Raw genomic sequence first — 14,108 nt, 5'->3', positions numbered from 1 at the left:
TGACACCCTGGTCCACCCATCCATCCACCGCCCCCCAACACCTGCTAAAAGGGTTCAGGGAAATAGGTTCCTGCAAAGTGGCCAGAAAAAGTCAACCCAACCTCCCTCTCTCCACAGATGCTCCCCTAACCCGCTGAGTGTTTCCACCATTTGTTGCTTTTAATTCACCATCTTCTCCCTCCCTCCCTCCAGTTCCATGTCTCCCGCGCTGCGCCTGCGCGATCCCCAGGCCGCCGCTTGAAGGTCGCATTGCGCCTGCGCACAGGGCGGCTCCGGCGACCGGCCGGTAAAACAGGTCGCGCACGCGCAGTTTCCCCCCCCACCCCCCCCACGGTGCCGGGTCCGGGTCGGTTCGAGCTGCGCGTGCGTCCTCTCCCGGGATACCGGCTCGGGGGTCGGATTGCGTCTGCGCGGCCGGTTTCCAGGTTACGGGAAGATGATGATGATGATGGCGGCGGCTGGGCCGGAGCCCGCGCTCTGGGGTTGCGCGCACTACACCCGCTCCTGTCGGCTCAAGGTGAGAAAGGGGGCGAGAGAGATCGGTGTCCCACCCCCCACCCCCAAACCCCGGGCATTGGGTCCCCCGCCCAGTGTCCGGAGAGTGAGAACGCGCGGCCGGGGCTGTGGGCCTCTCGGCCTCACTGGCAGCAATCGGCCCGGATCGGAACTCGGCAGCTTCCCCCCCGTTTCCCCCTTCACTCCCCCCCCCCCCCCCGTTTCCCCCTTCACTCCCCCCCCCCCCCGTTTCCCCCTTCACTCCCCCCCCCCCCCCGTTTCCCCCTTCACTCCCCCCCCCCCCCGTTTCCCCCTTCACTCCCCCCCCCGTTTCCCCCTTCACTCCCCCCCCCGTTTCCCCCTTCACTCCCCCCCCCGTTTCCCCCTTCACTCCCCCCCCGTTTCCCCTTCACTCCCCCCCGTTTCCCCCTTCACTCCCCCCCCCCCCGTTTCCCCCTTCACTCCCCCCCCCCCCGTTTCCCCCTTCACTCCCCCCCCCGTTTCCCCCTTCACTCCCCCCCCCGTTTCCCCCTTCACTCCCCCCCCCCCCGTTTCCCCCTTCACTCCCCCCCCCCCCCGTTTCCCCCTTCACTCCCCCCCCCGTTTCCCCCTTCACTCCCCCCCCCCGTTTCCCCCTTCACTCCCCCCCCCGTTTCCCCCTTCACTCCCCCCCCCCCCGTTTCCCCCTTCACTCCCCCCCCCGTTTCCCCCTTCACTCCCCCCCCCGTTTCCCCCTTCACTCCCCCCCCCGTTTCCCCCTTCACTCCCCCCCCCGTTTCCCCCTTCACTCCCCCCCCCCGTTTCCCCCTTCACTCCCCCCCCCCCGTTTCCCCCTTCACTCCCCCCCCCCCGTTTCCCCCTTCACTCCCCCCCCCCCCGTTTCCCCCTTCACTCCCCCCCCCCCCCGTTTCCCCCTTCACTCCCCCCCCCCCCCGTTTCCCCCTTCACTCCCCCCCCCCGTTTCCCCCTTCACTCCCCCCCCCCGTTTCCCCCTTCACTCCCCCCCCCCGTTTCCCCCTTCACTCCCCCCCCCGTTTCCCCCTTCACTCCCCCCCCCCGTTTCCCCCTTCACTCCCCCCCCCGTTTCCCCCTTCACTCCCCCCCCCCCCCCCGTTTCCCCCTTCACTCCCCCCCCCCCCCGTTTCCCCCTTCACTCCCCCCCCCCCCGTTTCCCCCTTCACTCCCCCCCCCCCCGTTTCCCCCTTCACTCCCCCCCGTCTCCCCCTTCACTCCCCCCCGTCTCCCCCTTCACTCCCCCCCGTCTCCCCCTTCACTCCCCCCCGTCTCCCCCTTCACTCCCCCCCGTCTCCCCCTTCACTCCCCCCCGTCTCCCCCTTCACTCCCCCCCGTCTCCCCCTTCACTCCCCCCCGTCTCCCCCTTCACTCCCCCCCGTCTCCCCCTTCACTCCCCCCCCCCCTTCACTCCCCCCCCCCCCCCCCCCGTTTCCCCCTTCACTCCCCCCCGTTTCCCCCTTCACTCCCCCCCGTTTCCCCCTTCACTCCCCCCCGTTTCCCCCTTCACTCCCCCCCGTTTCCCCCTTCACTCCCCCCCGTTTCCCCCTTCACTCCCCCCCCCCCCCCCCCCGTTTCCCCCTTCACTCCCCCCCCCCCCGTTTCCCCCTTCACTCCCCCCCCCCCGTTTCCCCCTTCACTCCCCCCCCCCCCCCGTTTCCCCCTTCACTCCCCCCCCCCCCCCGTTTCCCCCTTCACTCCCCCCCCCCCCCGTTTCCCCCTTCACTCCCCCCCCCCCCCCGTTTCCCCCTTCACTCCCCCCCCCCCCCCCCGTTTCCCCCTTCACTTCCCCCCCCCCCCCGTTTCCCCCTTCACTCCCCCCCCCCCGTTTCCCCCTTCACTCCCCCCCCCCGTTTCCCCCTTCACTCCCCCCTCCCCCCGTTTCCCCCTTCACTCCCCCCCCCCCCCCGTTTCCCCCTTCACTCCCCCCCCCCCCCGTTTCCCCCTTCACTCCCCCCCCCCCCCCCCCGTTTCCCCCTTCACTCCCCCCCCCCCCCGTTTCCCCCTTCACTCCCCCCCCCCCCCGTTTCCCCCTTCACTCCCCCCCCCCCCGTTTCCCCCTTCACTCCCCCCCCCCCCCGTTTCCCCCTTCACTCCCCCCCCCCCGTTTCCCCCTTCACTCCCCCCCCCCCCGTTTCCCCCTTCACTCCCCCCCCCCCCCCCCGTTTCCCCCTTCACTCCCCCCCCCCCCGTTTCCCCCTTCACTCCCCCCCGTTTCCCCCTTCACTCCCCCCCGTTTCCCCCTTCACTCCCCCCCCCCCCCCCGTTTCCCCCTTCACTCCCCCCCCCCCCCGTTTCCCCCTTCACTCCCCCCCCCCCCCCGTTTCCCCCTTCACTCCCCCCCCCCCCCCCCCCCGTTTCCCCCTTCACTCCCCCCCCCGTTTCCCCCTTCACTCCCCCCCCCGTTTCCCCCTTCACTCCCCCCCCCGTTTCCCCCTTCACTCCCCCCCCCGTTTCCCCCTTCACTCCCCCCCCCGTTTCCCCCTTCACTCCCCCCCCCGTTTCCCCCTTCACTCCCCCCCCCCGTTTCCCCCTTCACTCCCCCCCCCCGTTTCCCCCTTCACTCCCCCCCCGTTTCCCCCTTCACTCCCCCCCCGTTTCCCCCTTCACTCCCCCCCCGTTTCCCCCTTCACTCCCCCCCCGTTTCCCCCTTCACTCCCCCCCCGTTTCCCCCTTCACTCCCCCCCCGTTTCCCCCTTCACTCCCCCCCCGTTTCCCCCTTCACTCCCCCCCCGTTTCCCCCTTCACTCCCCCCCCGTTTCCCCCTTCACTCCCCCCCCGTTTCCCCCTTCACTCCCCCCCCCCGTTTCCCCCTTCACTCCCCCCCCGTCTCCCCCTTCACTCCACCCCCCCCCCCCGTTTCACCCCCCCCCCCGTTTCACCCCCCCCCCCGTTTCACCCCCCCCCCCGTTTCACCCCCCCCGTCTCCCCCTTCACTCCCCCCCCCCCCCCCCCGTTTCCCCCTTCACTCCCCCCCCCCCCCCCGTTTCCCCCTTCACTCCCCCCCCCCCCGTTTCCCCCTTCACTCCCCCCCCCCCCCATTTCCCCCTTCACTCCCCCCCCCCCCCATTTCCCCCTTCACTCCCCCCCCCCCCCGTTTCCCCCTTCACTCCCCCCCCCCGTTTCCCCCTTCACTCCCCCCCCCCCCCCCCCATTTCCCCCTTCACTCCCCCCCCCGTTTCCCCCTTCACTCCCCCCCCCCCCCCGTTTCCCCCTTCACTCCCCCCCCCCCGTTTCCCCCTTCACTCCCCCCCCCGTTTCCCCCTTCACTCCCCCCCCCGTTTCCCCCTTCACTCCCCCCCCCGTTTCCCCCTTCACTCCCCCCCCCCCGTTTCCCCCTTCACTCCCCCCCCCCCCGTTTCCCCCTTCACTCCCCCCCCCCCGTTTCCCCCTTCACTCCCCCCCCCGTTTCCCCCTTCACTCCCCCCCCCGTTTCCCCCTTCACTCCCCCCCCCCGTTTCCCCCTTCACTCCCCCCCCCGTTTCCCCCTTCACTCCCCCCCCCGTTTCCCCCTTCACTCCCCCCCCCGTTTCCCCCTTCACTCCCCCCCCCGTTTCCCCCTTCACTCCCCCCCCCGTTTCCCCCTTCACTCCCCCCCCCGTTTCCCCCTTCACTCCCCCCCCCGTTTCCCCCTTCACTCCCCCCCCCCGTTTCCCCCTTCACTCCCCCCCCCGTTTCCCCCTTCACTCCCCCCCCCGTTTCCCCCTTCACTCCCCCCCCCGTTTCCCCCTTCACTCCCCCCCCCGTTTCCCCCTTCACTCCCCCCCCCCCCGTTTCCCCCTTCACTCCCCCCCCCCCCGTTTCCCCCTTCACTCCCCCCCCCCCGTTTCCCCCTTCACTCCCCCCCCCGTTTCCCCCTTCACTCCCCCCCCCCCCGTTTCCCCCTTCACTCCCCCCCCCCGTTTCCCCCTTCACTCCCCCCCCCCGTTTCCCCCTTCACTCCCCCCCCGTTTCCCCCTTCACTCCCCCCCCGTTTCCCCCTTCACTCCCCCCCCGTTTCCCCCTTCACTCCCCCCCCCGTTTCCCCCTTCACTCCCCCCCCCCCGTTTCCCCCTTCACTCCCCCCCCCCCGTTCCCCCTTCACTCCCCCCCCCCCCCGTTTCCCCCTTCACTCCCCCCCCGTTTCCCCTTCACTCCCCCCCCCGTTTCCCCCTTCACTCCCCCCCCCGTTTCCCCCTTCACTCCCCCCCCCCGTTTCCCCCTTCACTCCCCCCCCCGTTTCCCCCTTCACTCCCCCCCCCGTTTCCCCCTTCACTCCCCCCCCCCGTTTCCCCCTTCACTCCCCCCCCCCCCCCGTTTCCCCCTTCACTCCCCCCCCCCCCCCCGTTTCCCCCTTCACTCCCCCCCCCCCCCCCGTTTCCCCCTTCACTCCCCCCCCCCCCCGTTTCCCCCTTCACTCCCCCCCCCCCCGTTTCCCCCTTCACTCCCCCCCCCCGTTTCCCCCTTCACTCCCCCCCCCGTTTCCCCCTTCACTCCCCCCCCCGTTTCCCCCTTCACTCCCCCCCCCGTTTCCCCCTTCACTCCCCCCCCCGTTTCCCCCTTCACTCCCCCCCCCGTTTCCCCCTTCACTCCCCCCCCCGTTTCCCCCTTCACTCCCCCCCCCGTTTCCCCCTTCACTCCCCCCCCCCGTTTCCCCCTTCACTCCCCCCCCCGTTTCCCCCTTCACTCCCCCCCCCGTTTCCCCCTTCACTCCCTCCCCCGTTTCCCCCTTCACTCTCCCCCCCCCCCCCCCCCCCCCGTTTCCCCCTTCACTCCCCCCTTCACTCCCCCCCCCCCCCCTCACCCCCCCCCCCTCACCCCCCCCCCCCCCACCACACCCCCCTCACCCCCTCACCCCCCCCCCCCCAGTCATCGGGAAAGTCACATATCCTCCTCAGCATTCGCGCTAAATGTTTGTGGACGCCTCAGCAAAAAGGTCAGGAGACTCCCCCCCCCCCCCCCCCCCCCCCCGTTTCCCCCTTCACTCCCCCCCCCCCCCCCCCCGTTTCCCCCTTCACTCCCTCACCCCCCCCCCTCACCCCCACTCACCCCCCCCCCCCCACCACCCCCACTCACCCCCACCACCCCCACTCACCTCACCCCCCCCCCTCACCCCCTCACCCCCCCACCCCCCCCCAGTCATCGGGAAAGTCACATATCCTCCTCAGCATTCGCGCTAAATGTTTGTGGACGCCTCAGCAAAAAGGTCAGGAGACTCCCCTTCCCCCTTCCCCCTTCCCCCTTCCCCCTTCTCCCTTCTCCCTTCCCCCTTCTCCCAACCCCTTCCCCCTTCTCCTGTCCCCAGAAACACTCATGATATTCTGCTGTTGCTGGTGTGTGTCCTCTGAAAGTTCTGCCCAGGGTCTCTGTCGATTAAGCTAAGGAATAAAAAGGGTCATGTCACAATATTGGGTGCCCTTTGTAGACTGCCAAATTGCAAAAGAATTGCAGACACTTCAGTGAGTCTGACTGGAAAATGCTTGTGTATTGACTACAGATGAGAACAGGATTGGGCTCTTCCCTCCCATGGTCTGCTCACACAAATGGGTTAGGTGTGAGAATCTGTGGGATTGTACCACAGAATGAGTGACCACCTTGGGTGGGTGTGTGAAGGGGGCGTGGGGTGGAGTTTGTGTTTCAGAAGCAGCGTGTCCCACCAGCAGGAGTTGTCACTAGTCTGGGCACAAACGTCCACTCACTGCACACATGAGTACTTTGGGGAAGATCAGAGCTGCTAGAGCTTCATGACATGACATTGGGAAAAAGTGTCCCCTGTAACGTGCAGCCTAGTATGTGTTTACCACCTCTTCCCTTTGTCTCGGTGCCGGAGGCCGTAAAGGGTACTTACCCTTCAGTTTGTTAGCTCTTAGTGCCTTACCCCTTTGCCTCACATCTCCCCATTCTTGAGCCTTCTGACGCTCCCTTGGTGTGCGGTGCTAAACCTACATGGTTAGTATATGGTGAAGAACTCGTGCTTTGTTTAGAGGAATACTTTGGCCAGGAGGGCTTTTAAATTCACCTCATCACATGTTCACATATAAGATTAAAGTCGCGTTGGCAACTGTTGCCTACTGAGTTTAGTGACGTGAATTATAGATTAAACCACGTAATGGAATAGAATGTGGTTTATCTTATCGCAAGATTGTGAATTGAACTATTAATACATGCAACCCCTTCAACAGTCTCAAAAATTATTACACGTCTGTTAAATTCTCGTAGCTAATTCTGGCTAGCAATGTCACCTGCCCCAAATCCCAATTGGGCAATTTTTAGCTAACTCCGAGACCATATAAAAAAGCCCTCAATCCTTCAGTTATTCAGCTCTGTATTGTAATATGTCAAAAGTAATGGGAAATTCTGCTCTATCCCTTAAGTGAGAAATAGACAGGCATTGAGCAACCAAGCAGCAGATGAAATGGCTTTATTGGAAATGTTAAGGCTCCCTCTCCCTCGCAATGTACTAAACTGAAGTGTCTACAGAAGGGAACAGTCCCACAAAATTTGGGAAATCCTGAAAAAGCGAGAGGTGGTGAGAGACTTTCTCAGCAACTTTGAGTAAAGTTGCAAACATCCCATCAAGTGAGGTCAAGAGAAAAATCATTATGCTCTCACTGAGTAAAACCAGAAAGGAGTAAATTGCCCTATATCCTACAATTGATATTCATCTACTAGCACACCAGCACACCAAAATTATGCCACAGCTGGGTGCTAGATGGAGAATTGCCAACTGACTGTGGGACAAGCTATTTCCTAGCTTTAGTGTGTTGAAAAGTAAAATGATTTGTCTCCTGTGAGTAACTCCAGTATGCTTTTTCTTCCTTGGTTACCTTAAACCAGGTTCTTCACTGTATGTGAAAGTCGCTGCGTAGCTAATAACTTTTCTTGCAAGCTCTAGGTTTCAAATTGAAGCTCTCTTGCTGAGAAACCATTGGAATAGGCATCAATGTACTTTTAAGAACATAAGAAATAGGAGCAGGAGTTGGCCATACGGCCCCTCGAGCCTGCTTCGTCATTCAATAAGATCATGACTGATGTTCGACCTCAAATCCACTTTCCCGCCCGATCCCCATATCCCTTCATTCCCCCAGAGTCCAAAAATCTATCGATCTCAGCCATGAATATACTCAATGACTCAGCATCCACGGCCCTTTGGGTAGAGAATTCCAAAGATTCACAACCCTCTGAATGAAGAAATTTCTCTTCATCTCAGTCCTGAATGGCTGACCCCTTATCCTGAGACTACGACCCCTAGTTCTAGACTCTCCAGCCAGGGGAAACGGCCTCTCAGTATCTACCCTGTCAAGCCTCCTCAGAATCTTGTATGTTTCAATAAGATCACCTCTCATTCTTCTAAACTCCAGAGAGTATAGGTCTATTCTACATTATCTCTCCTCATAGGATAACCCTCTCATCCCAGGAATCAATCTAGTGAACCTTCATTGCAGTGCCTCCAAGGCAAGTATATCTTTCGTTAGATAACGAGACCAAAACTGTACCCAGTACTCCAGGTGTGGTTTCACCAAAGCCCTGTACAGTTGCAGCAAGACTTCCTTGCTCTTGTACTCCAACCCCCTTGCAGTAAAGGCCAACATGCCATTTACCTTCATAATTGCTTGATGAACCTGCATGTTAACTTTGTGTTTCTTGTACGAGGATACCCAAATCTCTCTCAACACCAACATTTAATAGTTTCTTACCATTTTAAAAAAGTCTTTTTTTTATTCTTCCTACCAAAGTGAATAACCTCACATTTCTCCTCATTATACTCTGTCTGCCACCTTCTTGTCCATGCACTTAACCTGTCTATATCCCTTTGTAGACTTTGTGTCGTCCTCAGAGCTTACTTTCCCACCTAGCTTTGTATCGTCAGCAAACTTGGATACATTACACTCGGTCCCTTCATCTAAGTCATTAATATAGATTGTAAATAGCTGAGGCCCAAGCACTGATCCTTGTGGTACCCCACTAGTTACAGCCTGCCAACCTGAGAATAACCCTACTCTCTGTTTTCTGTTAACCAATCCTCTATCCATGCTAATATATTACCCCCAACCCCATGAGCCCTTATTTTGCATAACAACCTTTTGTGTGGCACTTTATCAAATGCCTTTTGGAAATCCAAATATACTACAACCACTGGTTCCCCTTTATCTACCCCTCTAGTTACATCCTCAATAAACATTAACCTTTGGGTAGTTTACTCCAAATGGTTTCCCTTACATTTGTGTTTTTTTAAACTGTTAGAAGCTATCCAATGAAGTGGAGATTTAAAACTCTGCAGGTGTGGATTGCTAAGTAATGTTTGTTTCTCTCCATGTCCCTCCCCTCCTTTACTGTGGTACACTAAATGAATGCAGGGCGATCACCCACCTGAATCACTGACTTCAGTGGCAGCTAGCCAGTAATATCTGTCACCAAAAACCGGATGCATTAAAACAGACTGCATGCTCGAGTGTACTAGTTCATGCATTTCTAACGGAGCTAGAGGGTCATTTTCACGCATGTGCGATCTGAACCATTTCGTGCTTATGTGATTGTACATGGGTAGACCAATTTTTAAAAAAATGCCCCATTCTGTTTCTTGTAGACAGAGGTAGGTCAGGTGGAGAAGACCCTAATAATTCTAATAACTAGTAAGCATTTCTAATACTAATACATTAAAACTAAGAATCTGCAATATAAGCAGGTTCGAAGACTCGACTATTCCAATGCTCTCCCGGCTGGCCTCCCATCTTCTACCCTCCATAAACTTGAACTCATGTAAAACTCTGCTGCCTGTATCCTAACTCGCACCAAGTCCTGTTCACCCATCACCCCTGTGCTCGCTGACCTACAGTGGCTCCCAGTCCAGGAATACCTCGATTTTAAAATTCTCACCCTTGTTTTTAAATCCCCCCATGGTCTCGCCCCACCCTATCTCTGTTTCCTCCTCCAGCCCTGCAACCTTCCGAGATCTCTGCGCTTCTCCAATTCTGGCCTCTTGAGCATCCCCGATTTTCATCGCTCCACCATTGGCGGCTGTGCCTTCAGCTGCCTAGGCCCTAAGCTCTGGAATTCTCTCCCTAAACCTCTCCGCCTTTCTCTCCTCCTTTAAGATGCTCCTTAAAACCTATCTCTTTGACCAAGCTTTTTGTCACCTGTCCTAATATCTTCTTATGTAGCTTGGTATCAAATTTTGTTTGATAATCGCTCCTGTGAAGCGCCTTGGGACGTTTTACTACGTTAAAGACGCTATATAAATGCAAGTTGTTGTTGGCTCTAGGAGGTAACATCCAGGACAGCATTAGTGCCTAATGAACAGACGCTACTTTCACGAGCAATCTTTGAGAATCGACATGGTATGTTCGAGGCAAAGAGCCAGACTGTCAGGAGATGATCGGGAGACGAACTGAATACAAAGGCTAATAGAGAGGGTATCAGGAAAAAGAAAAGATAGTGAGGTACAAACTGGGAAAAGGACAATGAATAGATAATGTCGCGCAGGCACATTAAAGAGAATTACATAATTTGCAAGGTGAGTTAATGGGCTACGTGCTGCGTATAAATTAAAGATAACTAGAACATGTTGACATGTTGTCACGTTAGCAAGACGTTACTAACACTATAAAAGGTCTGTGGGACTTAGACCCAGTCTGGCTCTTTTAATGGTTGTTTCCTGAATGAGATTTATGGTACTTAAGTACAATTTCTCGAAGTCTTTTTGTGCTCTCAGTGATCATTGTGATCAAATGAGATATCTGTCCTTGTTACAATTGCTTCTGGTTGTGCTCGTATTGTGCCTTGATTAGTTTGTTATATATCTATATATATCTCAATATATGATACACCTGTGCACGCTTCCTGTCTGCACAACTTGAATTTCTGTGTCACACTTTTTTCACACATTGCGTCTCACCCTTTTCCATTATAAATTTAAAGGGGGTGCAGGAACAGAGAGATCTGGGGGTGTATGGACACAAATCTTTGAAGGTGGCAGGGCGTCGATAAGGCTGTTTTTAAAAAAAAAACTTGCGGGATCCTGGACTTATAAATAGAGGCACAGAGTACAAAAAAGCAAGGAAGTTATGCCAAACCTTAATAAATCACTGGTCAGGCCTCAGCTGGAGTATTTGTGTTCAATTCAGGGCACCACATTATAGGAAGGATGTCGAGGCCTTGGAGAGGGTGCTGAAGCGGTTTACTAGAATGGTACCAGGGATGAGGGACTTCACTTACCTGAAGAGAATGGTGAAGCTGGGATAGTTCTCCTTAGACTGGAGAAAGCTAAGGGGAGATTTAGTAGAGGCATTCAAAATCGTGTGGGGTTTTGATAGGGTGGATGGGGAGAAACTGTTTCCAGTGGCAGGAGGGTCGGTAACCAGAAGACACAGATTTAAGACAATTGGCAAAAGAACCAGGGGAGAGATGAGAATTTTCCTTTAACGTGGCGAGTTGTTATGATCTGTAACGCACTGCCTGAAAGGGTGGTGGAAGTGGATTCATTCGTAACTTTCCAAAGGGAATTGGATATATATTTGAAAAGGAAAAATTTGCAGGGCTATGGGAAAAGAGCAGGGGAGTGGGACTAATTGGATAGCTCTTTCAAAGAGCCGGCACAGGCACGATGGGCCGAATGGCCGCCTCCTGCGCTGTATGATTCTGAGATTCTAAATTCCTATTTCCACATTTATGATAGGTTTTGCCAATGTGAACTTGCCACAGCTTTTGAACAATTTGGCCACTGGGTGTGTTGTGGAACAAATCTGCGAACGTTCTCATTTCTGCCATCTTGGTTTCCCTGCACGTCATTGTTCAGGTTTATTTTAAACTTTCAAATTTTTTTTATTTTGGATTTTATTTGTTGTTTTATTTAATCTGTTTGGCCTTAAAATGCCTTTCACCAGGCATGATTTAATTACAATTTAGAGACAGCCCACTGCCTAGCTCTAATGTTTTAATAGAGGCACAAGTTTAATGGTTTCATCACAAAAAAAATTTGCTTTTCCAAATCCAACAAATTATGCAAGCACATCAAAGGCTAATGAGTTGAACAGTATGCATGGACATCTCATGAATTTTTAATCTGTCTCTCAAATTGACAACACTATATGCCTGTATTAGGAATACTTAAATGTTAACCACCAGAATCTATTGTGTAATCATAGAAAATTACAGAACGGAAGGAGGCCATTCGGCCCATCGAGCCTGTGCCGGCTCTATGCAAGAACAATCCAGCTAGACCCACTCCCCCACCCTATCCCCATAGCCCTGCAAATTTTTTCCTTTCAAGTGCTTATCCAATTCCCTTTTGAAAGCCATGATCGAATCTGCCTCCACCAACCCCTCAGGCAGTGCATTCCAGATCCTAACCACTCGCTGTGAACCACTCGCTGTGTAAAAAAGGTTTTCCTCATGTCACCTTTGGTTGTTCATGCGCATACATATTGATTGCCTGCTTGTTTCTCACCAGCTATACATCACCTATGAAGATCTCCCATCTAATTCATTTCAAGACAAATTTGTTAGCCCTTTCCCCTTCCTCTGGTCCCCTCCCTCCCCTCTTTCCCACCTCCTGCACTTAGCTCTTTCTTAAAGATTAAAAAAAATCTTAAAATGTTGTGTATATCAGCGCTCATCTCCAAGAACATACCAGTTCTACCATATCTACAAATTCTTATTGGCCTCATCAATCTGCCCTCAGGTGAACGTAAAAGATCCCACGGCACTTTTCGATGAGGACCTGGGGAGTTCTCCCTGGTGATCTGGGCGAATATTTATCCCTCAACCAACATCACTAAAACAGACGATCTGATCATTATCTCATTGCTGATTATGGGATCTTGCTGTGCACAAATTGGCTGCCGCGTTTCCTACATTACAACAGTGACTACACTTCAAAAAGTACTTCATTGGCTGTAAAGCGCTTTGGGACATCATGAGGTCATGAAAGCTGTTATATAAATGTAAGTTCTTTTTTTTTCCAATCAAACAAAGCCAGGGTTCTGATCTGCAACTTGGCCTCTAACTGAACCCACCATTCACTTCAGTAGTGTGAGGCAATTACATATTCTAGCCTTAAAGGGACACACATTCTATTTTACAGTATGATGTTCCTGTCCTTCTAAAACAACGCACTTTCTAACTTTCCATGGGTTGTGCTGTGGACAATCCACCAGTATATGTGTCAAATAGAGAAAATCTTGCATGGGGAGTGAGAAGGGCATTTTTTGAAAGTAGTTTTTGACTTTTCAGGCACCATGCTGTGGGAAATTTTACATCTGTCGACTGTGCCATGATGACAAAGAAAATCATCAGCTGGATCGCTTCAAGGTCACACAAGTTCAGTGTGCAAAATGTGAGACAGTCCAGCAGGTAGGGAAATACTAAGCCATCTGTTCCAGAACACATACAATTTACACACCTAAACATGTACGTAACGGGTGCCCAGCGTGTGTGTGGGGTAATGATCATCTCTCCAGTGGAGTGAACTGTAGTGCTTTAATATCACTTTTGTGTAATTAGAGAGTGTGCTGCTATTAGCCATTCTACAAACATTTGCATTTTATGAAGCACCATTAATAATGTACACAAACATCCCCAAAGCATTTTACAGAGTAGCAATAAGAGCCTTGGAAATGCCGAGAAAGGGAGTGTTTTAGGAGGGATGGTTGAAGGCTTGGGTGAAAAAAAAAATGGATTTTAAATATGATTTTGAAAGATGAGAAAAAAGTGAGGCAGAATGGTTTTAAGGAGGGAGCGCCAGAAAGCAGGGCTGTCAACGGTGGGGCAAAGGGAGGGAGATTGCACAGGAGGTTAGTTGAAAGACTGAATGAAGCCCGCAGGAGGGAAAGTAAGTCGGTAGGAGGTTGCAGTGGCAGAGTAGAACGAGGCAATTGGAGGGATTGAGGACTAGAATGTTGGGGGTCAGTGTAGGCCGGTGAGGATGAGAGTGATGGGCAGATTGGGCTTAGTATGGGACAGGATATGGACAGCTGCATTTTGGACAAGTTAAGAGTTTATAGAGCGTGGAGGCAAGCAAGAAGAGCATTGGAATAATTCTATTCTGGCAGCAGGAATTCTGTGAAGTGCCTGAGGATGTAAGTGCTTAGGTCCTGCACCACATGTTCATCGTGTCCTGCAAAATTTCTATCTTTAATTTAAATATGAATGAATGACTTAGTGATGTTCGTGGCTATAATGTTGAATAAAGAACATTTTCTTCTGTAATTGCTTTTGAATAGTTTTCTTAGCTTCCGGTTTGGTAGAAAGCATACATCATTTGAAGTGGGTGCAGCTTACTAAAAATAGTTCCTGTTCTTTTAGCACAAATCAATGGGATAAACTCTAATGAGCGGGGATATTAGGTTTAGATCTGTTAGTGAACACTACCATGAGATTAATTTAATCTGTTATTTTCAGTTTGGTTTTGTCCTTTTAAGTGTCCTGCAAAAACTAGCAATACTATATACAGATGGAAAAAAACAATTGTTTTTTAAATCTTCATTGCATTGGCATTTCCTCTTGATTTATCGAAGGAATTTATTAGAAGGATGAATATTAGAATGCTCAAAATAGACATTTTCATCATTTCAACATATAACACACGTTAAAAATATAATTTTATGATTAGTCCAAACTTTGGA

The 14,108-nt window shown here is 54.2% G+C and overlaps 1 protein-coding gene across 1 annotated transcript in view; it reads left to right on the top strand.

Moving 5' to 3' along the window:
* The first annotated feature begins 405 nt into the window (after positions 1-405).
* Positions 406-14,108, top strand: part of rchy1 (ring finger and CHY zinc finger domain containing 1) — a 35,701-nt gene continuing 21,998 nt past the window's right edge. The window contains exons 1-2 of the mRNA XM_067994537.1: positions 406-517; positions 12,718-12,837. Coding sequence (XP_067850638.1) covers positions 437-517; positions 12,718-12,837 — 201 coding nt within the window. The 5' untranslated portion in view covers positions 406-436. The remainder of the gene's footprint in view (positions 518-12,717; positions 12,838-14,108) is intronic.

The sequence above is a fragment of the Heptranchias perlo genome, chromosome 1 (genome assembly GCF_035084215.1).
Source record: "Heptranchias perlo isolate sHepPer1 chromosome 1, sHepPer1.hap1, whole genome shotgun sequence".
Taxonomy (NCBI): Eukaryota; Metazoa; Chordata; class Chondrichthyes; order Hexanchiformes; family Hexanchidae; genus Heptranchias; species Heptranchias perlo.
Note: the sequence above shows the minus strand (reverse complement) of the source record. Positions and strands in the feature narration are given on the sequence as shown.